This window comes from Mesoplodon mirus, assembly GCF_964341445.2.
Source record: "Mesoplodon mirus genome assembly, chromosome: 11".
Lineage (NCBI taxonomy): Eukaryota > Metazoa > Chordata > Mammalia > Artiodactyla > Ziphiidae > Mesoplodon > Mesoplodon mirus.
The window spans coordinates 74,697,520-74,724,578 of record NC_138987.1 but is presented as its reverse complement, the minus strand read 5'-3'; the positions used below and the strand labels follow the sequence as shown (position 1 = coordinate 74,724,578).

The following is a 27,059-nucleotide window of genomic DNA, read 5'->3' as shown; positions in this document are numbered from 1 at the left end:
AGTCTATGAACTTGATATCTTGGTTCTATTTTGAATTAGAACTCATAATAATTTCTTCATTAGCATATTTACACAAAATAATCTTAATATCAAGATTTTGACAGAATAGCATGTTAATGTCACAATAAAGAAAATGCATCTTATTGAACTTGAACTTCTTTTTCTCATTCCTCCCTCATTATAAAAACACAGATTACCATATACATATACAAATTCAGAGACCAGAAGTATGAAAGATGATTAGATCAGCAAATCACAACTAAAAATAGCAGTTTTCTAAGATTAATGAATATGCACTCTATGTCATTATACTCTTAGTTGGAGTGGTAGCTGGTTATTTCTACAAATGTGGGCCTCCCAAGCTAAGAAAACATGAGATCATATATGAATATTGAATTTATTCAATTAGAAATACAGGAAAACAAACATGTTACGCAAAATGGTTACAGTCAAGTGACTAGAAATATTCCTTCAGGATCACACATAAAATCTTCAAATGTTTGCAAGAACTGAATTGGTTGATACAATTGACAATTCCTTATATTAATGCCCCCCCGAATGATATTACCATTAGGTTTTATTTTAATAATTTCTATTCATTAAAAAGACTGTTAAAATAACTGATTATCCTATTTGGACTATAGAATATAGTCTCTCTGGTTAAAGTACTAAGTATCTAAAATGATATTTTATGAATTTAGAATTATATAATGTAATTTTAATTATTTTTTGCTAAAACTACTCAAGAAAAATCATTTAAGTATAGTTTGAGAATTATCATTTCAAAGAAGTACTGGAAATACTTTTTCATTCAAAGAAATATTTACTTACTCTGCAACAGTTTAATTCCTCTGCTGTAAGGATGATTGTACCACATTTCTTCCCTGGAATTCCTCTAAAACAAGAAAAAGCATACTTAAATACAATGATATTTTATATTAGTAGTATATAATATAAATGAATATTAAATATATATTTTATTTTTATATAAGCAAACAAAAAGCATACTACTGATAGGTGGGCTCTAACAAAATATATTCCTAGTTTCAAATTTGAGTTTACCCTATAGATCCACATTTATTGATAAAGCTAAACTTTGAGCACTTTCAACATGTCAGTCTTTTGCCCAAGAATATTCAATAGCTGCACACCGTCTATCATATATAATTAATATAATATAATGTAGTATCTATAATGTAAAATATTCTCCCATGACTTCTAAGATTTCTATTATGTGATTAAAACATATTCCTAATCTTGATTTTCAATATTTCTTTCTTCTTTCATCAACATGGTTATTTATTTGGGCTTATTTTTGCTCTGTGCCAATTCCCACACCTTGGCATACCATAGTGTGTTAAACTCTTCCCTATTCTGCCCCAAACTTTCTACATCCCCAGAGGAAGTTTTACTTGTTCCAGGAACCATTATCCCAGTCAACCTCACACAAAACTTGGCCTTCTCTGTGCTCCTATTGCACTTAAAGTCAGTACCACAGGTTTAGCATTTAATTATTGCTAAATTGTTACAAGCACATATTTTTTACCCTTCTTTCCCCAAGTTGATTATAAACTCTATAAGAACAAAATTCATGTTATAAACCTCTTGTAAACTGACAGATTTAAATATCTATACATAACAGGAGCTCAATATATTAGGACAACATACAATACATAAGCAAAATTAAGCAAAGTAAAACTTCTACCCAATTTTCTTTCTAAATGTCTATGCAATAGTTATGTTCATATAGCTTTCAGCTGACACCAAGAGCAAAGTGCACTAGGATAATGCAAGGTATGTGCATGGTTTCCTGCTTTACCTGAGGGAATACAGAGACAAGTTCAAGAGAATCATCAAAAGAGTAATCCTAATGCTCTAAAGGTATGCTTCATGCTTCTTTTGTCCTATCACTAATCATAGCTCAGACTCCTGTTTTTCCTAGGAACTACAAATTGTGGAATTAGAGCCAAACAAGTGTTTTTGTCCTCAAGAATATGATTCAACTCCAATAATCTATGCCGGTTTGTATGTGACATTTTCTCCAGGTCTTTATGATCAAGTTTTTATCTTTGCATGTTTTTTCATAGAATATTAAACACATTTTTTAATGCAAGACAAAATTTAATAAGTGGATAAACATTTAGTAGACTGGTCACAATAAAAAAGAAGATTCTTACTGAAATAACAATGGGGTGCAATTTTACATGTATTAAGTTTTCAGTCATTGAAAGAGATGATGCTCTCCAGTACTGGTTGTGTTGGGAGAACTTGCATATGCACCAACTGCAGGTGGCAATGCAGATAATAACTGTCATTTGAAGAAAATACACACATCACTTTTAGCATCCCTCAATTGTCAGTAATCAGTTAATTTTTCTAATCCAGCTGTACTTTTTTCTTCTTTTTTTCTATTTGTGAATCACAAGATTTACACTCTCAGCATTACAGCAAGCTAAAACACCCTGACTGAGCATCTACCTGAAAATAATTTAAAATGCTGAATAAAATTTGCAAAAAGTATTTATAAATGCTCCGATAACCTGGCAAGAAAAGTAAGGACCAATTAGAAACTAAAGATGGAAAGCCAGAAAGACAAACAGGGGTAAAACCTGGAGAGTTTAATCTTGGGCTTTTTTTAAAAATAGGTCTTTATTGGGGTATAATTGCTTTACAATACTGTGTTAGTTTCTGTTGTACAACAAAGTGAATTAGCCATATGGATACATATATCCTCATAACCCCTCCCTCTTGAGCCTCCCTCCCACCATCCCTATCCCATATCTCTAGGTCATTGCAAAGCACCAAGCTGATCTCCCTGTGCTATGCTGCTGCTTCCCACTAGCTAACCATTTTACATTCAGTAGTGTATATATGTCAATGCTACTGTCGGTAGTGTATATTATGTCAATGCTACTCTCACTTCACTGCAGCTTCCCCCTCCACCTGCCATGTTCCCAAGTTCTTTCTCTATGTCTACATCTTTATTACTGCCTCGCCACTAGGTTCATCAGTACCACTTTTTTTTTTTTTAGATTCTATATATATATATGTGTGTTAGCATACGGTACTTGTTTTTCTCTTTCTGACTTCACTCTGTATGACAGACTCTAGGTCCATCCACCTCACTACAAATAACTCAATTTCATTTCTTTTTATGGCTGAGTAATATTCCATTGTATATATGTGCCACATCTCCCTTATCCATTCATCTGTTGATGGACATTTAGGTTGGTTCCATGTCCTGGCTATTGTAAATAGAGCTGCAGTGAACATTGTGGTACATGTCCCTCTTTGAATTATAGTTTTCTCATGGTATATGTCCAGTAGTGGGATTGCTGGATCATATGGTAGTGCTACTTTTAGCTTTTTAAGGAACTTCCATACTGTTCTCCATAATGGTTGTATTAATTTATGGATCCTTAGAGCATAAAGATGAGAGACCAAAAAAATAAAAAGGTGAAGGAGTACTCACAAGGTGGAGAATTCAATAAATAAACAACTCATAGCATAAAACTTAGATCACAATGACTATATTGCCTGAATGTAGCATAAATTAGATATAAACATTTATTTGGGAGGGACCCACAAAATAAATCCATGCCTTAAAATGTGGTGATTAATGAAAGAGAAAAAATGTCTCCTAATAATTCAGACCTTAACCAGGCTTGCTGCCTTAATTTTAACTACCTGGGTAATTACAAACTTCAAACCAAGAATTCAGCTTAATTCAAGTGATCATAGTTAGTTGGTAAGTACAAAATCTCTCTGGAAGAATTTGCCTTCAAACTACATCTCAAAATAATATCACATTAAAAGTTTAAAAATATGTATGAGCTTATTCTAAAATATCTCAAAACCCTAAAGAAAAAATGTACCATGTTTTAAAGTCTCCAGAAAAAGCAGGCTGCAGAATCTAACACAGGCTTAGAACCCTAAAAATATTATGCATAATATACACAATGTAAGTATGCATAATATACATAATATATAGACAAGAATGGAAATATGAGGAACTAGCAAAGAACTATAAAATAATCAAGAATATATGGAGAAAAATAGAACTTGTAGAAATAATATAGAGATTATAGATGGATTTAACATCAGATTATACACAGCAGAAAAATTAGTGAACTGAAAGATGGATATAAAGAATTTATCACTAATGCAGCATGGAGAGGCTGATATTGGAAAAATTGCAAAGAGGTTTAGTGACATGGAGGGAAAAGGTAAAAGTTTTAATGACATCTAAGCAGAGGTCCAGAAGGAGAAGAAAAAATGAATAGAGGAGATGCAATTTTGAAGAGAGAATGGCCAGGAAACTGCTAGAACTGTTGAGAAACATCAATTTCCAGATTCAAAAAGTCCCATGAATTTCAAGCAGAACAAGTAAAACTACATTTATACCTATACATATATTAAGGACAAGTCAAAACACCAGAGCTAATATGGCATATTTTCAAAGGAGCCAGAGAGAAAAGACAGATGACCTACAAAGATAAGAATGTTAAATTAAGAGCTGACTACTCAGAAGGAACATTGGAAGCTACAAGACAATTGAAAAGCTATCTTGAATGGTTTTGAAAGAAAATAACTATCACTCTAGGATTTTATATAGTATATCTCTTTTAAGAACGAGTATGAACTACAGGTATTTTTTTTAATTTTTTATTTATTTTATTTATTTATTTTTATTTTTTTATTTTTTGCTTCATAACAAATTTAATCAGTTATACATATACATATGTTCCCATATCCCCTCCCTTTTGCGTCTCCCTCCCACCCTCCCTATCCCACCCCTCCAGGCGGTCACAAAGCACCGAGCTGATCTCCCTGTGCTATGTGGCTGCTTCCCACTAGCTATCTACCTTATGTTTGGTAGTGTATATATGTCCATGCCGCTCTTTCACTTTGTCACAGCTTACCCTTCCCCCTCCCCATATCCTCAAGTCCATTCTATAGTAGGTCTGTGTCTTTATTCCTGTCTTACCCCTATGTTCTTCATGACATTTTTTTTTCTTAAATTCCATATATATGTGTCAGCATACAGTATTTGTCTTTCTCTTTCTGACTTACTTCACTCTGTATGACAGACTCTAGGTCCATCCACCTCATTACAAATAGCTCAATTTCATTTCTTTTTATGGCTGAGTAATATTCCATTGTATATATGTGCCACATCTTCTTTATCCATTCATCTGATGATGGACACTTAGGTTGTTTCCATCTCTGGGCTATTGTAAATAGGGCTGTTATGAACATTTTGGTACATGTCTCTTTTTGAATTATGGTTTTCTCAGGGTATATGCCTAGTAGTGGGATTGCTGGGTCATATGGTAGCTCTATTTGTAGTTTTTTAAGGAACCTCCATACCGTTCTCCATAGTGGCTGTACCAATTCACATTCCCACCAGCAGTGCCAGAGTGTTCCTTTTTTCCACACCCTCTCCAGCATTTATTGTTTCTAGATTTTTTGATGATGGCCATTCTGACTGGTGTCAGATGATATCTTATTGTAGTTTTGATTTGCATTTCTCTAATGAGTAAAGATGTTGAGCATCCTTTCATGTGTTTGTTGGCAGTCTGTATATCTTCGGTGGAGAAATGTCTATTTAGGTCTTCTGCCCATTTTTGGATTGGGTTGTTTGTTTTTTTGTTGTTGAGCTGCATGAGCTGCTTATAAATTTTGGAGATTAATCCTTTGTCAGTTGCTTCATTTACAAATATTTTCTCCCATTCTGAGGGTTGTCTTTTGGTCTTATTTATGGTTTCCTTTGCTGTGCAAAAGCTTTTCAGTTTCATTAGGTCCCATGTGTTTATTTTTGTCTTTATTTCCATTTCTCTAGGAGGTGGGTCAAAAAGGATCTTGCTGTGATTTATGTCATAGAGTGTTCTGCCTATGTTTTCCTCTAAGAGTTTGATAGTGTCTGGCCTTACATTTAGGTCTTTAATCCATTTTGAGCTTATTTTTGTGTATGGTGTTAGGGAGTGGTCTAATCTCATACTTTTACATGTCCCTATCCAGTTTTCCCAGCACCACTTATTGAAGAGACTGTCCTTTCTCCACTGTACAGTCTGCCTCCTTTATCAAAGATAAGGTGACCATATGTCCGTGGGTTTAACTCTGGGCTTTCTATCCTGTTCCATTGATCTATCTTTCTGTTTTTGTGCCAGTACCATACTGTCTTGATTACTGTAGCTTTGTAGTATAGTCTGAAGTCAGGGAGCCTGATTCCTCCAGCTCCATTTTTCGTTCTCAAGATTGCTTTGGCTATTCGGGGTCTTTTGTGTTTCCATACAAATTGTGAAATTTTTTGTTCTAGTTCTGTGAAAAATGCCAGTGGTAGTTTGATAGGGATTGCATTGAATCTGTAGATTGCTTTGGGTAGTAGAGTCGTTTTCACAATGTTGATTCTTCCAGTCCAAGAACATGGTACATCTCTCCATCTATTTGTATCATCTTTAATTTCTTTCATCAGTGTCTTATAATTTTCTGCATACAGGTCTTTTGTCTCCTTAGGTAGGTTTATTCCTAGATATTTTATTCTTTTTGTTGCAATGGTAAATGGGAGTGTTTTCTTGATTTCACTTTCAGATTTTTCATCATTAGTATATAGGAATGCCAGAGATTTCTGTGCATTAATTTTGTATCCTGCAACTTTACCAAATTCATTGATTAGCGCTATTAGTTTTCTGGTAGCATCTTTAGGATTCTCTATGTATAGTATCATGTCATCTGCAAAGAGTGACAGCTTTACTTCTTCTTTTCTGATTTGGATTCCTTTTATTTCCTTTTCTTCTCTGATGGCTGTGGCTAAAACTTCCAAAACTAGGTTGAATAAGAGTGGTGAGAGTGGGCAACCTTGTCTTGTTCCTGATCTTAGTGGAAATGGTTTCAGTTTTTCACCATTGAGGACGATGCTGACTGTGGGTTTGTCATATATGGCCTTTATTATGTTGAGGAAAGTTCCCTCTATGCCTACTTTCTGCAGGGTTTTTATCATAAATGGGTGTTGAATTTTGTCGAAAGCTTTCTCTGCATCTATTGAGATGATCATATGGTTTTTCTCCTTCAATTTGTTAATATGGTGTATCACGTTGATTGATTTGCATATATTGAAGAATCCTTGCATTCCTGGAATAAACCCCACTTGATCATGGTGTATGATCCTTTTAATGTGCTGTTGGATTCTGTTTGCTAGTATTTTGTTGAGGATTTTTGCATCTATGTTCATCAGTGATATTGGCCTGTAGTTTTCTTTCTTTGTGACATCCTTGTCTGGTTTTGGTATCAAGGTGATGGTGCCCTCGTAGAATGAGTTTGGGAGTGTTCCTCCCTCTGCTATATTTTGGAAGAGTTTGAGAAGGATAGGTGTTAACTCTTCTCTAAGTGTTTGATAGAATTCTCCTGTGAAGCCACCTGGTCCTGGGCTTTTGTTTGTTGGAAGATTTTTAATCACAGTTTCAATTTCAGTGCTTGTGATTGGTCTGTTCATATTTTCTATTTCTTCCTGATTCAGTCTTGGCAGGTTGTGCATTTCTAAGAATTTGTCCATTTCTTCCAGGTTGTCCATTTTATTGGCATAGAGTTGCTTATAGTAATCTCTCATGATCTTTTGTATTTCTGCAGTGTCAGTTGTTAGTTCTCCTTTTTCATTTCTAATTCTATTGATTTGAGTCTTCTCCCTTTTTTTCTTGATGAGTCTGGCTAATGGTTTATCAATTTTGTTTATCTTCTCAAAGAACCAGCTTTTAGTTTTATTGATCTTTGCTATCATTTCCTTCATTTCTTTTTCATTTATTTCTGATCTGATTTTTATGATTTCTTTCCTTCTGCTAACTTTGGGATGTTTTTGTTCTTCTTTCTCTAATTGCTTTAGGTGCAAGGTTAGGTTGTTTATTCGAGATGTTTCCTGTTTCTTAAGGTGGGATTGTATTGCTATAAACTTCCCTCTTAGAACTGCTTTTGCTGCATCCCATAGGTTTTGGGTCGTCGTGTCTCCATTGTCATTTGTTTCTAGGTATTTTTTAATTTCCCCTTTGATTTCTTCAGTGATCACTTTGTTATTAAGTAGTGTATTGTTTAGCCTCCATGTGTTTGCATTTTTTACAGCTCTTTTCCTGTAATTGATATCTAGTCTCATAGCATTGTGGTCGGAAAAGATACTTGATACGATTTCAATTTTCTTAAATTTACCAAGGCTTGATTTGTGACCCAAGATATGATCTATCCTGGAGAATGTTCCATGAGCACTTGAGAAAAATGTGTATTCTGTTGTTTTTGGATGGAATGTCCTATAAATATCAATTAAGTCCATCTTGTTTAATGTATCATTTAAAGCTTGTGTTTCCTTATTTATTTTCATTTTGGATGATCTGTCCATTGGTGAAAGTGGGGTGTTAAAGTCCCCTACTATGATTGTGTTACTGTCGATTTCTCCTTTTATGGCTGTTAGTATTTGCCTTATGTATTGAGGTGCTCCTATGTTTGGTGCATAAATATTTACAATTGTTATATCTTCTTCTTGGATCGATCCCTTGATCATTATGTAGTGTCCTTCTTTGTCTCTTCTAGTAGTCTTTATTTTAAAGTCTATTTTGCCTGATATGAGAATTGCTACTCCAGCTTTCTTTTGATTTCCATTTGCATGGAATATCTTTTTCCATCCCCTTACTTTCAGTCTGTATGTGTCTCTAGGTCTGAAGTGGGTCTCTTGTAGACAGCATATATATGGGTCTTGTTTTTGTATCCATTCAGCCAATCGAACTACAGGTATTTTTAAACAAAATAGAATTGAGTGAATTTACAGCCAAGCATATTTTCTTGAGGAATTTCTCAAGGATGGACTTCAAACTGAAGGAGAATAATCAAACATGAGATGCATGAAGCAACAATAAGGGAAGTGGTAAATATGAAAAACCTTAATAAATATTGACTTAAAATCTTAATCAATATTATTGATAAGAAAATCAATAATAGTAATGTTAAAAACTAAAATAAAAAATACAAATGATAATGATAGCATTGATCAGGAGGGTGAGAATTTATTTATTTATTTTTATTATTATTATTTTTTAAGATGTTGGGGGTAGGAGTTTATTAATTAATTTATTTATTTTTGCTGTGTTGTGTCTTCGTTTCTGTGCAAGGGCTTTCTCTAGGTGTGGTGAGCGGGGGCCACTCTTCATCACGGTGTGTGGGCCTCTCACTATGGCAGCCTCTCTTGTTGCGGAGCACAGGCTCCAGACGCGCAGGCTCAGCAGTTGTGGGTCACGGGCGCATATGCTCCACACCATGTGGTATCTTCCCAGACCAGGACTCGACCCCGTGTCCCCTGCATTAGCAGGCAGATTCTCAACCACTGCACCACCAGGGAAGCCCAGGAGGGTGAGAATTTAAGTTAAAATCTTAGCTTAAAGATTTTAAGGAAGAAAGTAAAAGATTCTTTAAAGTAAATAGAATTTGATAAATTAAGTAAATATATTAGAAATTCCTAGGAAACTACAATTTTTAAGGACTTTGTAATCTAAAGGTTAGAAAAGAAAGATTGTGAAATGGTGTTTTAAAAATATAACCAATTTAAAAGAAACTAAAGAAAAGAAAAAGTGTTAAGCACATGAGAAGCACTAAATAAGTGATCAAAATAAATCCAGAGCAACAGTTACAAAAGTACATGTTAATGAACTAAATGCTATAGATTAGAAACAAAGACTGTCATTCTGTATAAAAAATAAAATTCATACATAGTTATTTACAACAGACATTAGAATTTAAGAATTTAGAATATTCAAAAGAAAAGAATGGAAAGATTCACTAAAGAAAAAACAACAACAAAAAACTAACCCTAGTGAAAACCATTGTACCTACATTAATAGCAAACATGTAAATTTTAAATTTAAAAAAGATTGCCAGAAATCACTACTGTGTAATAATAAAGGTTCAGTTAATTAGGAAGATACAATAATCTCAATACTGTATGCATCTAACATTATAGTTCCAAAATATGTAAAGAAGTGACCATACAACAAAAGGACAGATACATCACTATGTTGAGCAATTTTAACCTGGTAAGTACCACATTGGTCAGTGATCAATGTTAACAATCACCAGTGATAAGTCACGTTGATATCATGTACCACTGATATGATGTAATAAGAAGGGCATTTCACCACTGTAGTCTTCCACTCCAAACCTGTAACAGCAATCTAAGCATGAGAAAAATATCAAACAACCCCAAATTGAAGAATATTCTACAAAATATCTGACTAGTACTTCTCAAAACTGCCAAAGTCATCCAAATTTTCAAAGGACTTAAAAATTGTCACATATCAGAGAATACTAGAAGATAGGATGACTAAATGCAAAGAGATATCCTGAAGTGAATCCTGTATAGAAAAAATGACATTAGTGGAAAAACAAGTGAAATTCAAGTAAAGTCTGTAGCTTAGTAGTCATATCAACATTGTTATATTAGTTTTTTCAAATATACCATGTTAACCTAAGATATCAATGTTAGAGGAAACTGGGTGAGGGATATACAAAATTCTCTGTAGTATTTTCACAATTTTTCTGTAAATCTAAAGTTCTTATTAAAAAGAAGGCAAGGCAAAAAAAGACAAAGACAAGCTGAGTAACTATTCTAGGTTAAAAGAGACTAAAAATTAGGACAACTAAATTCAATGTAAAATTTTTGATTAAGTTTTAGGCTGGGGATATAGAGCTATAAAAATTGGGACAACTGTTGAAATTTGAATATGGAGTGTGGATTAGATAACTTCATTGTTTCACTGTAAAGTTTCCTGATTTTGATTATCATATTGTGATTCTGTAAGAGAACATCCTTATTAAGAAATACACACTCATTTTGTTTATGGTCTCCTTTGCTGTTCAAAGGCTTTAAAGTTTAATTAGGTCCCATTTGTTTACTTTTATTTTCATTACTCTAGGACAGGGGTCTCCAACCCCCAGGCTGAGGGCTGGTACTGGTCCGTGGCCTGTTAGGAACTGGGACCCACAGCAAGAGGTGAGCAGTGGGTGAGAGAGTGGGGCTTCATCTGCCCTACCCATCACTCCCCATTGCTTGCATTAGAGCCTGAACCATCCCCCCCACCATCCATGGAAAAACTGTCTTCCAGGAAACCGGCACCTGGTGCCAAAAAGCTTGGGGATGGCTGCTCTAAGAGGTGGATCAAAGAAAGAAAATGAAGTGACTGACAAGATATTAATCTCCAAATACACAAACAGCTCATGCAGCTCAATATCAAATAAACAAACAGCCCAGTCAAAATTGGGTGGAGGGGCTTCCCTGGTGGCACAGTGGTTGAGAGTCTGCCTGCCGATGCAGGGGACATGGGTTCGTGCCCCAGTCCGGGAAGATCTCACATGCCACAGAGTGGCTGGGCCCGTGAACCATGGCTGCTAAGCCTGCGTGTCTGGAGCCCACGCTCCACAACGGGAGAGGCCACAACAGTGAGGGCCCACGTACCACACACACACAAAAAAAATTGGGTGGAAGATCTAGACATTTTTCCAAAGAAGACATACAGATGGCCAAAAAGCACATGAAAAGATGCTCTACATCACTAATTATTAGTGAAATGAAAATCAAAATTACAGTGAGGTATCACCTCATACCAGTTAGAATGGCTACCACCAAAATATCTATAAACAATAAATGCTAGAGAGGATGTGGAGAAAAGGGAACCCTCTTACACTGTTGGTAGGAATGCAAATTGGTGGAGTCACTATGGAGAACAGTATGGAGGTTCCTTATAAAAGTAAAAATAGAGCTACCATATGATCCAACAATCCCAGTCCTTGGGCATATATCTGGAGAAGACCATAATTTGAAAAGATACATGCACCCCAATGTTCATTGCAGCACTATTTACAATAGACAAAACATGGAAGTAACCTAAATGTCCATCAATGGATGAGTGGATAAAGAAGATGTGATACATATATACAGTGGAATATTACCCATACAAAAGAATGAAATAATGCCATTTGCAGCACCATGGATGGATCTAGAGGTTGTCATACTGAGTGAAGTAGGTCAGACAAAAACAAATATCATAATATTGCCTATATGTGGAATATTAAAAAATGGTACAAATGGACTTATTTATAAAACAGAAATAGGGTCACAGATGTAGAAAAAAGAATATGGTTACCAAGGGGTAAAAGGGGGGGAGGGATAAATTGGTAGATTGGGATTGACATATGCACACTACTGTATATATAACACAACTATTAGGAACCTACTGTATAGCACAGGGAACTCTACTCAATACTCTGTAATGGAAATGTATATGGGAAAAGAATCTAAAAAAGAGTGGAGATATATATAAATATATATATATTTATATATATATATATATTTATATATATATATATTTAACTGATTCACTTTGCTGTATAGCAGAAACTAACACAATGTTGTAAATCAACTATACTCCAATAAAAATTAATATTAAATAAAGAAATACACACTCAAGTATGTAGAGGAAAGGGGGCACAATGTCTCTGACAACGTTTCCAAATTACTCTCAGATGGTTCCAAACAAAAAATAAAACTGGGATATGAGAGTGGTGGATGAGAGGGAGGGAAGTGGGAAAGAAAATGATAAAGCAATATGACAAAGTTAACATCTGTTGAAAGTAAACATTCTGGGTAAAGGGCATACAAGAGTTTCTGGTAATAATCTAGTAAATTTTTTGTACAATTGAAATTATATCAAATTAGAAATTTACCCCCAAGCCAATTTTGAAAATAGTTTCCTATACTTGTATTCTCCTATTTTTGTGACACAGAGAAAGAATAATAGAACTCATCCCCCAAACAAAGATATTATTCGAGTATTATTAGAAATGAGTAATCCTTTCCAGAACTGAGCACATGAAGAAAAAATGGCCTCTGAGAGACTTGGTGGTTTGTTTTGGTTTGATTTGGATTGTTTTGTCTTTTGTTGATTGTTACAGTAGAGTTTTTTCCTAAGATATTTTTACATATCTTTTACTACTTCTCCATTACCACTTCTCTACTGCCTTTAATAACTTCATATTTTTACACTGTTGCTTGGCTTACTGCAGTTTTCTTGTTCCTAACTGATCTCAGGCTGCTATGCCATTAATTTATCCTCTTCATTAATAGAAATTGATCTGATTATGAATTACAATCATGAAGCCTTCCATTTTCTAGTGGCTCTATATAGGTCCTACAATAATTTCAAACATTAATTACAACACAATAATCGTCATAAAATGCAGCCACTGTTAAGTCTCTTATTTCATCGTTCCTGCCACTTTTCAATAGAGCCACCCTTTTAGATCCTGAAATCATAACAGATGTTTTATTTCACTCTGGCTTCACCTGTAAAACTCACTCTACCAACAAGTCAAGGACCATCTTTCGTCTCAGTGATTTCTACTTATTAATTTTTTGTGGGGGAGGGAGTGCCACAGGGCTTGTGGGATCTTACTTCCCTCACCATGGATTAAACCCACACACTCAGCAGTGAAAGAGCATACTCCTAACCACTAAACTGCCATGGAATTCCCTCAAAATTTGTTTTAACTTATGGAACATTTACTAACATTGACCACATACTATGTCATAGAACATTTAGTAAAATACATCACATTTATCAACAAAAATATTTGAGTCTGAGATTAATGACAAAAGGCAAATTTTACAACATTCCTGAAACCTCAATTATCAAAAAAAAAGAAATAATAGGATATTTAGAATTACACAATAATAAACATAACACCTTTACTAATCAGATTGTATTAGTTTAGTATTTTGTATACAAATATATGAACAAAATGGTATTAAACAAAAATCCAGCAGTGTATTAAAAAAGATAATATATCAATACAATAATAGTAGGAAACATCAATACTCTACTTTCACAATATAGAACTGAACAGATCAATAAAGAAATAGAGGACTTGAACAATACTACAGACTAACTGCACCTAACAGACATATACAGCACACTCCACCCAACAACCACAGAACATACATTCTTCTCAAGTGTACACAGAACATTCTCCAGGAGAGGCCACATGTTAAACCACAAAACAAATCTTAACAAATTTAAGAAGCTTGAAATTCTATAAAGTATATTTCCAATAACACTGGAAAAACTTAGAAATAACTAGTGGAAGGAAAATTAGAAAATACACAAATATGTAGAAATTAAACAGCACACTCTTAAACAACCAATGGGTCAAAGAAAAAGTCACAAGGGAAATTAGAAAATACCTTGAAACAAATGAAAATGAAAACACAACATACCAAAACATATGGGATGCAGCGAAAGCAGTGCCAAGAGGGAAGTTTACAGTTGAAAATGCATGTATAAAAAAAGTAAAAAAGACTATAAATCAACAGCCTAACTTTACACCTCAAAGAACTAAAAAAACAAACAAACAAAAAACCCAAAAAAGCACAAGAACAAAGTAAACTCAAAGCTAGCAGAAGGAAATAAATAATAAAGATTGGAGCAGAAATAAAGCAAACAGAGAATATAAAAATACCAATAATTCAATAAAAGAGTTGACTTTTTAAAAAGATCAACAAAATTGAAAAACCCTTCATGAGACTAAGAAAAAAAGAGAAAACCTCAAATAAATAAAATCAGAAACAAAAGAAGGGCCAATATAACTAATGTCACAGATATAAAAAAAGATTTTAAGAGAATACTATGAATAATTTTAGGCCAACAAACTGGATAGCCTAGAATAAATGTATAAATTCCTAGAAACACATGATTTGACAAGACTGAATCATGAAGAAATATAAAATCTGAACAGACCAATAACTAGTAAGGAGACTAAATCAGTAACCAAACACCTGTCAGCAAAAAAAGGCCTAGGACCAAATGGCTTCACTGAAGAATTCTCTCAAACATTTAAAGATGAATTAACATTAATTTTCCTAAAACTCTTCCAATAAATTGAAAAGGAGGTGAGCATTTCCAAGTTCATTCTATAAAGCCAGCATTATCCCGATACCAAAATCAGACAAAGGCAACACAAGAAAACTACAGACCAATATCCCTGATGAATATTAATGCAAAAATCCTAAGCAAAACACAAGCAAACTGAATTCAACAGCACATCAATAGGATTATACACCATGACCAAGTGCAATTTATTCCTGGAATGCCAGGATGGCTCAGGCATTAAAATAAATTTAATATACCACAGTAACAGAATAAAAACAAAACTATGTGATTATCTCAATTGTTGCAGAAAAAGCATTTGACAAGATTCAACACCCTTTCATGATAAAAAACACTCAGCAAACTAGGAATAAAAGGTAATTACATCAAGATAATAATAACCATTTATGAAAAGCACACAAGTAACTTCATACACAATGATAAAAGATTGAAAGTTTTTCCTCTAAGATCATGAAAAGGAAAGATACCCACCCTGGCTACCTCTATTCAACACCACAATGGAAGTTCTAGCCAGAGCAATTAGGGGAAAAAAAAGAAGTAAAAGGCATCCAAATTGAAAAGGAAGAAGTAAAACTACTTCTGTTTGCAAATGACATACTCTTATATGCATAAAGCCCTAAAGAGTACACATTAAAAAAAAATCTGTTAGAACTAATAAACAACTACAGCAAAGTTGCAGGATAAAAAATCAACATAAAAATAAGTTGTGTTTAAAAAAAAAAGGAAAAACTAAGTTGTGTTTCTATATACTAATAATGAACAAACCAAAAAACAAATTAAGAAAAATTCAATTTACAATAGCATTAAAATAATTTTAAAATTAAGAATAAAAGTTACCAAGGAGGTGAAAGACTTTTACACTGAAAACTATAAAACATTGCTGGTAGAAATTAAGGAAGACACACATAAACAGAAATATATTCTGTGTTCATGGCTTGAAAGAGACATATTGTTAAGATTTTCATACAACCAAAGCAATCTACAGGTTCAACATAATCTCTATCAAAATCCCACTGGAAAAGTTTTAAAGAAATAAACTGTAAAATTCATCCAAAAATTCATGAAATCTCAAGGGACCTCAAATAGCCAAAACAATTTTGAAAAAGAATAAAGTTAGAGAACTCACATTTCCTGATTCCAAAACATATTACAAAACTATAGTAATCAAAACAATATGGTACTGGCATAACAACAGACAAATAGGCATATGAAATACAACAGAAATCTGAGAAATAAACCCTAACATATATGGTCAAGTGATCTGCAACAAGTATCCCAACCAATGACATTCAATGAGGGAAGTACACTTTCTACAACAAATAGTGTGGGGAAAACTGTATATCCTCATAGAAAAGAATGAAGTTGGACCTTTATTTTACACCAGGCATAAAAATCAATTCAAAATAGATTAAAGACTTAAACAAAAGGCCTAAAATTATAAAACATATAGAAAAACATAGGGGAAAAACTTCATGACATTGGTCTTGACTGATTTCTTGGACATGATACAAAAGTACACCAAAAATAGACAAATGGGATTACATCAAACCTAAGAAGCTTTGTAACTCATAGAACATAATAAATAGAGTGAAAAAGGCAATGATGTATTTGCAAATCATACATCTAATAAAGGATTAATATCCAGGGTGTGTGATAAAGGTTAATATAAACAATTCTACAACCCAATGGAAAAAAATAACATACCCCAATTCAAAAGGGAGAAAATGAAGAAGTGTGGCCAAGATGGCAGAGTAGGAAGACCCTGAGCTCACCTCCTCCCATAGGCACACCAAAATTACAACTATTTACAAAGCAACTATCTATGAGAATAACCTGATACTAGCAAAAATGATTTTCCACAACTAAAGATATAAAGACAGAACCACAATAAGATGGATATGAAGGGCAAAGACACAGCATAGTCAAGACACATACCACTGTGCCTGTGACCCGCAGATGGGAAAATAATCATAACTGCAGAGGTTCTTCCCAAGGAGTGAGTGGTCTAACCCCTACATAAGGCTCCCAACCCAGGGGTCATACACTGGGAAGACAAGCTCCCAAAATGTCTGGCTTTGAAGGCCAACAGGGCTAGAATATGGGAGAGTGAGAGTCAGAGGGCTGTAGGAAACAGAGACTCTTAAAGGGTAAGTGCAAAATCTCACAAGGTCCAAGTCCCAGCACAAAGGCAATAATTTTAAAGGAACCTAGGTCAGATCCATTTGTTGATCTTGGAGACCCTCCCAGAGAGGCAGCAGGAAAATACAACTCACTATGGGGACACAGACACTAGTAAGGAGATCAAGCATTTATAAAGTTAGTAGGAAGGTTAAAAAACAAAAGAAGTATAATCATCTATATCCACAAGAAGTAGTTAAAGGATACACAAAACAAAGTGATGTAAAATATGATTCCAAAAACATTAAACATGGGTGTGTGTGTGAAGGAGTAAATATGCAGGGTTATTAGGACATGTTCAAACTTAAGATGTTATCAACCTAAAATATCATATAGAGAGAGGGAGAAGGAGAGAGAGAGAGTTATACATGAACTTCATGGTAACTAAAAACTGAAAGCTTATGATAAATATATATGCAAAAAACAGAAATGAATCCAAATATAACCTTAAGCATAGTCATCAAATCAGAAGGGAAGTGAGCAAAAGAAGAAGGAACAAAAAAAGTACAGAAACAACCAGAAAGCAATAAACAAAATGGCAAGAGTTTCATACCTATCAGTAAATATCTTATTTATTTTAAATAAATAATTATTTAAAGTAATTATTTAAATAATTACTTTAAGTGTGGGAGTGGCCAAGATGGCTAAGTATAAAGATGCTGAGCTCAAATCCTCCCATGGGTACACCAAGGTTGCAACAACTTGCAGAGTGGCTACTGATGAGAATGGCCAGAAGACTGGCAGAGGAGACCTTCTAAAACTAGAGATGTTGGGAGGGAACCACAGAGAAATGGGCGGGATGGTAAAGATGTGGTATTGACAGGATACATAGCCCCAGGTTGGCAAACCACAAAAGGGAGGATAATTGTAATCAGAGTTTCTCCCCAAGGAGCTAGTGAACCCCACATTTGGCTCTAGAGCCCAGGGTCCTGCATGGGGAGATGAGTCCCCAAAATGCTTTGATTTGAAGGCCAGTGAGGTTTGCTTTCAGGAGAGCTTGAGGGCTGGGGGAAACAGAGAATCCACTCTTGAGGGGCACATATAAGATCTCACATGCTCTGGGACCCTAGGCAGAAGGAGTAATTTCAAAGGAGCCTGGGTCAGACCCACCTGCTGATGTTGGAGAGCCTCCCAGAGAGGCAGGAGGTGGTTGGAGATCAACTTGAGGATATGAACACTAGTGACAGGCATTTTGGGGAGCTCATTCTACCATGTAGACACTGGTGCTGGCAAAGACCATTTTGGAATCCTCCCTCAAGCTTCTTAGTGCTGGCACCTGGCTGGGTTACCAGCCTTTAGGCACCAGTACTGGAATGCCTTGGGACAAGTAACTGCCCAGGCAGACACTCAGCCCCACTCAGCAGCAGGCAGGCTGCATTAAGACCCTCCTGAGTCCACAGCCACCTTGGGATATGGCTCTGTCCATCAGAGGGTCTAAGGCTCAGCCACAAACATCAGTGCACTGACCCTAGCCCTGGGAACCCCAGGGCCCTGTAAGCCAGAGACACTGGGCGCCAACTCTGCCCACCAGTAGGCCAGCACTAGTCCTGGGACCAGCCTCACCCACCAGTGAGTAGGCACCAGACTCAGGATGCCCTGTGCCCCAACACCACCAACCAGTGTACTGAAATAACAATATTGGATCCATCCAGGGCCCTGCAGCCAAAGATCCTGTGACTCAGTTCTGCCCACCAGTGGAGTAGCATTAGCTGCAGGACCTGACCTCACCCACCAGTGGGCAAGCACCTACCCTGGGATTCTTGGCTCTCAGGCCCAGCCAGGAGCCGGAAGAAACCAGCCCTAGGACTACCAGAGCCATGTAACCTCCAGTACCAGGACACAGCCTACACACCAACAGGTGGGCACCAGCCCCGGGACAACATGGGCCCCAGCCTTGCTCACCAGCAGGACAACACCAGCTCTGAGACCCCCAGATCCATGCAGTGAGAGAACAGAGAACCCGGCCCCACACACCTGTGAGTTGGAACTAGTCCTGGGAACCCCTGAGCTCCAGCACCACCAAAAACCAGGTCCATCAGGCCAAAACCAGCTCTGAGACACCTTGGACCCCTCAGCCAGTTTTCCCAGGATCAAGCCCTACTCACCAGCAGAACAACACCAGCTTGAGGGACCCTGGACCCCACAGGCAGCCATATCAGGAAATGGCCACACGCACCAGTGGGCCAACAATAGCCCAGGGACCCTCCAGGGCCCAGCAACCTGCAGTCTTGTGTCCCAGCAATACCAGCCAGTGGCTGGCAGCCTCCACACAAGGCAAGGCCTGGCAATCAACCAGACCAGGGACCACCAACACCTACCAGACCACCCACAGTAATCAGACTTCTACAACAGAAGGACCCACACAGACCAAATAATGGGCATCCCTAAAGCATATAGCTCTGGTGACCAGAGGGGAGAGAGTGATGCTGGGACACAAAGGTCATCTTCTATAAAAGGCCACATCTCCAAGGTTGGGAAAGCTAAGCAACTTACTAGATACAAAAAAAAAAAAAAAAACAACCATCAAATTAGACAAAACGAGGAATAGAGGAATATCTTCCAAATGAAGGAACAAGATAAAAACTCCAAAAGAAGAACTTAGTGAAGTAGAGATAGGCAATCTACCTTATAGAGTATTCAAGGTAATAATGGTAAAGATGTTCAAAGAACTAAGGAGAAGATTGGATGAACAGAGCGAGAATTTAGAAGTTTTAATCAAAGAGAAAATATAAAGAAGAGTCAAACAGACATGAAGAAAACAATAACTGGGCTTCCCTGGTGGCGTAGTGGTTGAGAGTCCACCTGCCAATGCAGGGGACGCGGGTTCGTGCCCTGGTCTGGGAAGATCCCACATGCCTTGGAGCAGCTAGGCCCGTGAGCCATGGCCGCTGAGCAAGCGCGTCCGGAGCCTGTGCTCTGCAATGGGAGAGGCCACAACAGTGAGAGGCCCGCATACCGCAAAAAAAAGAAAAAAAAAAAGAAAAAAGAAAACAATAACTGGGATAAAAAAAATACACTAGAAGTAATCAACAGTAGATTACATGATACAGAGGAATAGATCAGCAAACTGGAAGACAGAGTAGTGGGAATAACAGATTAAAATAAAAAAGAATTTAAAAATGAGAAAATGTGGATAGTTTAAGATACCTCTGAAACAACACTAAGCATACTAACATTCACAATATAGGAATCCCAGAAGGAGAAGAGAAAAAGAAAGGGGCAGAGAATTTATTTGAAGACATACTAGCTGAAAAGTTCTCTAACCTGGAAAAGTAAACAGATGTCCAGGAACAGGAAGCACAGAGTCTCAAACAGGATTAACACAAAAAGGACCACACCGAGACACATGGTAAATAAAATGGGAAAAATTAAGATAAAGAGAGAATCTTAGAAGAAGCAAGGGAAAAGCAACAAGTTACTTACAAGGGAACTCCCATAGGCTATCAGCTAACTTTTCATCAAAAACTCTGCAGGCCACAAGGGAGTGGCACACTATGTTTAAAGTGATGAAAGGGAAAAACTTACAACCAAGAATACTCTACCTGGCAAGACTTTCATTCAGATTTGATGGAGAGATCTAAAGTCTTACAGAGAAGCAAAAGCTAAAAGACTTCAGCACCACCACACCAGATTTACAAGAAATGTTAAGGGACTTCTCTAATCGAAAAAGAAAAGGCTACAACTGGAAACATGAAAATTATGGAAGGGAAAATCTCATTGGCAAAGGGAAACACATAGTAAAGGTTGTAAATCAGCTATGTACAAAGCTAGTAGGAAGGTTAAAAGACAAACATAGTAAAATCATCCTAACTGCAGTAAGTAGTTAAGAGAGAAAACAAAAAGATGTAAACTATGATGTCCAAAACAGTAAACTTTTGGCAGGGAGTAAAAATTCAGTCTTGTTAAAATGTGTTTGAACTTAAAAGATCAGCAACTTAAAATTACCACATAAATATATAAATTACTGTGTATAGAGTAGTGAATATAATAAATAGCTATGCAATATCCTTGTATAGTGATATATCATAACTAGACTTTTCAAAGGGATCATTTTGAAATGTATAGAAATACCAAAAAACTATGTTGTATAACAGGAACTAACATAATGTTGTAAGTCAGTTATACTTCAAAAACAAACAAATAAACTCATAGAACAAGAGATCAGAATTGTGGTTACCAGAGGTGAGGAATGAGGGAATGGAGATTTGAATGAAAGCAATCAAAACTTCCAGGTACAGGATAAATAACTACTAGCAATTTAATGTACAATGGGATGAATATAATTAACACTGCTCTATGTTATATATGAAACTTGTTAAGAGAGAAAATCCTAAGAGTTCTTGTCACAATAAAAACATTATTTTTTCCATTTCTTTAATTTTATATCTATAATGATGTTGGATATTCGTGAAACTTATTGTGATAATCATTTCATGATGTATGTAAGTCAAATCATTATGCTGTACACCTTAAACTTATACAGTGTTGTATGTCAATTATATCTCAATAAAACTGGAAGAAAAAATAATTAAATTAAATTGAAATGGACTGAATGCTCCCATCAAAAGACAGAGTGGCTGAATGGATAAAATATATATATATATATATATATATATATATATATGCTACCTACAAGACACTCACTTCAGATCTAAACACATAGACTGAAAGTGATGGAATGGAAATAGGTATTCCATGCAAATGGACATAAAAAAACGAGTTAAATACTTATATCAGAAAAAAATAGAATTTAAAACAAAACAGTAACAAGAGACAAAGAAAGATATTACATAATGATAAAGAAATAAATCCATCAAGAAGATATAATAATTGGAAATATATATGCACCAAACATAGGAGCACCTACATATAATAGACAAACATTAACAGACATAAAGGGAAAAACTGCAAGTAACACAATAATGGTAGGGGACTTTAACACCCCACTTACAAAAATGGAAAGAAAATTCAGATAGAAAATGAAAAAGGAAATAAAGGAAATATTATCCTTAACTGACTCACTAGATCCATTTGACTAAATAGATATATATAGATCATTACATCCAAAGTAACAGACTATGTGTTCTATTTAGGTGCACATTAACCAGGATGGAACACAAATTTAAGAAGACTGAAATTATATGAAGCATCTTCTCCAACCACCAGGTCATGGAACTAGAAATCAACTGAAAAAAAAAAAAAAAAAAAAAACACACACACACACACAAAAAAAAAAACTGGAAAAAACATAAACACGTGGAGTCTAAACATCATGCTACTAAACAACCAATGGTTCACTGAAGACACAAAAGAGTTAATCAAAAAGCACCTGGAGATAAACAAAAATGGGAACACAACATTCCAAAATCTATGGGACCCAGTAAAAGCAGTTGTAAGAAGGAAGTTTACAGTGATACAAGCCTACCTCATAAAACAAGAAAAATCTCAAATAAACAATCTAACTTGGGCCTCCCTGGTGGCGCAGTGGTTGAGAGTCCGCCTGCCGATGCAGGGGATACGGGTTCGTGCCCCAGTCTGGGAGGATCCCATATGCCGCGGAGCAGCTGGGCCCGTGAGCCATGGCCGCTGAGCCTGCGCATCCGGAGCCTGTGCTCCGCAACGGGAGAGGCCACAACAGTGAGAGGCCCGCGTACGGAAAAAAAAAAAAAAAAAACAATCTAACTTTACATGTAAGCAACTATAAAACAAAGAGCAAACAAAACCCAGAGTTCATAGAAAGAAAAAGAAATAAAGATCAGAGAAAAAATAAATGAAATAGAGATTAAGAAAAATAATGGAAAGGTCAATGAAGTTAAAGGCTGGATCTATGAAAAGATAAAATTTATAAACTTTTTTTTTTTAAGGGCCGCCCCTCCCCCCAGCCACACAGTTCTGCAGGCTTGTTTCAGGACTACAATTAGAAGGGGCTCTTAGGATTTTTTTTTAAATTATTTATTTATTTATTTATGGCTGTGTTGGGTCTTCGTTTCTGTGCGAGGGCTTTCTCTAGTTGTGGCAAGTGGGGGCCACTCTTCATCGCGGTGCACAGGCCTCTCACTATCATGGCCTCTCTTGTTGCGGAGCACAGGCTCCAGACGCGCAGGCTCAGTAATTGTGGCTCACGGGGCTAATTGCTCCGTGGCATGTGGGCTCTTCCCAGACCAGGGCTCGAACCCGTGTCTTCTGCATTGGCAGGCAGATTCTCAACCACTGCGCCACCAGGGAAGCCCCAAAATTTATAAACTTTTAACCACACTCATCAAGAAAAAAAGAGAGACAGCTTAAACACATAAGTTGAGAAATGAAAGAAGACAAGTTACAACCAACAACACAGAAATACAAAGGATCATAAGGGAATATTACCAAAAAAATTGTATACCAATAACATGGCCAACCTAGAAGAGATAGATAAATTTTTAGAAATGTAAAATCTCCCGACTAAATCAGGAAAAATAGAAAAAATGGACAGACTCATCACCAGTAATGAAATTGAATCAGTAATCAAAAAAATTCCCAACAAACAAATGTCTAAGATGAGACGGCTTCACAGGTGAATTCTACCAAATATTTAGAGAAGTTAACACCTATTCTTCTCAATCTATTCCAAAAATTGAACAGGAAAGCATACTTCAAAATCCGTCTTTGAGGCTGGTATCACCCTGATTCCAAAGGCCAGACAAAGACACCACACACACACAAAAAAAGAAAATTACATGCTAGTATCAATGATGAACCAAAATCCTCAACAAAGTATTAGGAAACCTAATTCGAAAATACATTAAAAGGCTCATACCCCTTGAACAGGATTTACCCCAAGGATGCAAGGATGGTTCAATATCTGCAAATCAACCAATGTGGCACACCACATTAACAAATTGAAGAATAAAAACCATGTGTTCATCTCAATAGATAAAGAAAAAGCATCTGACCAGATAACACTATCCATTTATGATAAAAACTCTCAACAAGTGGGTATAGAGGCAATATAATTCAAAATAATAAAGGCCATATATGACAAACACACAGCCAACATAATACTTAGTGGTAAAAGCTAAAAGCAATTTCTTCAATATTAGGAACATAATAGGAACGAGGATGCCCACTTTGACACTTTTATTCAACACAGTATTGGAAGTTCTTAGCCACAGCAGCCAGACAAGGAAACAAATAATGTAATCCAAACTGGAAAGGAAGAAGTAAAACTACCTCTGTTTGTAGTGGACATGATATTGTATATAGAAAATCCTAAAGATGCCATCAGAAATCTGATAGAGCTAATAAATGAATTCAGTAAAAGTGCAAGATATAAAATTAATATGCAGAACAAACTATCAGAAAAAGAAATTAAGAAAACAATCACACTGACAATTGCATCAAAAACAAAAACACCTAGGGATAAAACTAACCAAGGAGGTAAAAGACTTGTGCTCTGAAAACTATAAGACACTGAGGAAAGAAATTGAAGATGATGCAAACAAATGGAAAGATGTACTGTGCTCATGGTTTGGAAGAATTTATATTGCTAAAGTGACTGACCATACTTCCCAAGGCAATCTATAGATTCATTGCAATCCCTATCAAAATACCAATGGCATTTTTCAGAGAACTAAAATAATGCCAAAATTTATATGGAAAAACAAAAGATCCCAAATAGCCAAAACAACCTTGAGAAGTACGAACAAAGCAGAGGTATCATGCTCCCTGATTTCAAATACACTACAGTACTACTGTAAATAAAACAGTAGTACTGGCACAAAAACAGATCAATGGAACAGAACATAGATCAATGTAAATAAATAGCAAGCCCAGAAATAAACCCATATTTATATGCTCAATTAATCTATGACAAAGGAGGCAAGAACACACAATGGGGAAAATACAGATTCTTCAATAAAGGTGTTGAGAAAACTAGACAGCAAAAGAATAAATCTGGACTACTTAGTCACACCATTAACAAAAATACACTCAAATGGAATAAAGACTGAAATTTAAAAACTGAAACCATAAACCTTATAGAAGAAAACATAGTCAGTACAATCTTTGACATCCATCTTAACAATATTTTGGTTTTTTTTTGGATCTGTCTCCTCAGGCAAGGGAAACAAAAGAAAAAATAAACAGGTGGGACTACATGAAACTGAAAAGCTTTTGCATAGCAACATAAACTGTCATCAAATAAAAAGACAGCCTACTGAATGGGAGAAAATATTAACACACAATATATCTCATAAGAGCTTAATATACAAAATATATAAAGAAGTCATACAACTCAACATCAAGAAAATCAAAGAGCCTGGTCAAAAAATGGGTGGAGGACATGAACAGACATTTTTCTAAAGAAGACATACAGATGGCCAATAAGCACAAGAAAACATGCTCAACATCATTAATCATTAGGGAAGTGCAAATCTAAAACTCAGTGAGATACCACCTCACACCTGTCAGAATGGCTATCATTAAAAAGACAACAAATAAGAATTGTTGATGGGGATGTGAGAAAAGGGAACTCTCCTGCACGGTTGCTGGGATTGTAATTTGGTGAAGCCACTATGCAAACTGTGTGGAGGTTCCTCAAAAATTAAAAGTAGAAATACCAAATGATCCAGAAATTTCACTTGTGGTATTATCCAAAGAATACAAAACCACTAATTCGAAAAGATATATGCACAAATTGTAGCATTATTTACAAAATCCAAGATATGGCAGCAACCTAACTGTCCTGTAGATAGACATGTAGACAAAGAAGATGTGGTATATATAGAATACTTAAAAGCTCAGCTTTTATAACATACTTGAAGGTAAGAAAGATGATAAATTCATCTAAGTACTCTCAGCATTTACTTCAGTGCCTGGTAACCAATGTATTATATTTAAGTATGTCTAAATCTTATCAACTCCAAAGTTCCAATTCTCATCATCTAAATCAGGTGTGGTTAAGGCTCAGGATGTAATCTACCATGGATCACAGTTCTTCCTATCAGGGACGTCTGTAAAACACCAAATTATCTGTCCTAGCCATACAACACTGGGTCAGACATAGTTATAGACATTCTGGATCAAAAAGGGGGAAAATATAAGGTAAAATGGAGTCACCAGTCCAAAGAAATTTTGAAATCCATCTGTGCAAACTTTATTAGTTTTCCATGATTTGCAGCTCTAACTTCTGGATCATTTTCCTCCTTTTATGAAATGTAGCAAGAGACTGTTGTTGGGTATTTTATCAGCCTGTTTCCTGACAGTAGAATTGTGGAGGTGGTCCAAGAACCTTCTTTTAGTTCATTCACACTCTCTCTTTCAGTCTAAGCTAGCAGCGTTTCTGCTGGCATAAAATGCTCAAGAGCTTTGTGGGTCTCTTGTGGATGCCATGGGGATTCACTTCATGAGACAAGCAGCTCCTCCACAGATCATTGTTAGAGCACCCTATCTCTATTTCTGACTTCTGCTAAGATAACTGAGGCGACATACGGGCCACACACTTAATATCTTCAAAGAGCCTTTCCTACAACTGAATATTTTGATTTGTAGATCACTCTGAAATTTTAGCACAAGTTACAGAGTCACACCTTCAACCTTTTCTCTAGAGTACACTGACCATCTTCATTTGAGAGTATTTTGCCATTTGAGTAAGTGGATGGTTTTTCAGCTCATTAAGATTGTATAAAGCAATCTAAGTTCTTCCTATATGTTCTTCAAAATTCTCCCATCTCTACCCATTCCATGATTTTAAAGCCACCCTACACTTTTAGGAGTTTCTTATGGCTGCATCCCACTTCTAGCTACCAAAATAAGTACAGATGACCTTGGACAACACAGATTTGAACTGTGCAGGTCCATTTCAACGAGGGTATTTTTTTCAATAAATACATACTACAGTACTACATGATCCACAGTTGGTTGAATCCAAGGATGCAG

At 35.9% G+C, this 27,059-nt stretch overlaps 1 protein-coding gene across 1 annotated transcript in view; it reads right to left on the bottom strand.

Moving 5' to 3' along the window:
- The window catches only part of CPNE8 (copine 8), a gene marked incomplete at its 3' end in the record, with an annotated part of 339,332 nt that overhangs the window by 167,761 nt on the left and 144,512 nt on the right, over window positions 1–27,059 (bottom strand). Inside the window, exon 8 of the mRNA XM_082635327.1 lies at window positions 832–895. Within this exon, the coding sequence (XP_082491453.1) occupies window positions 832–895 (64 nt within the window). The remainder of the gene's footprint in view (window positions 1–831; window positions 896–27,059) is intronic.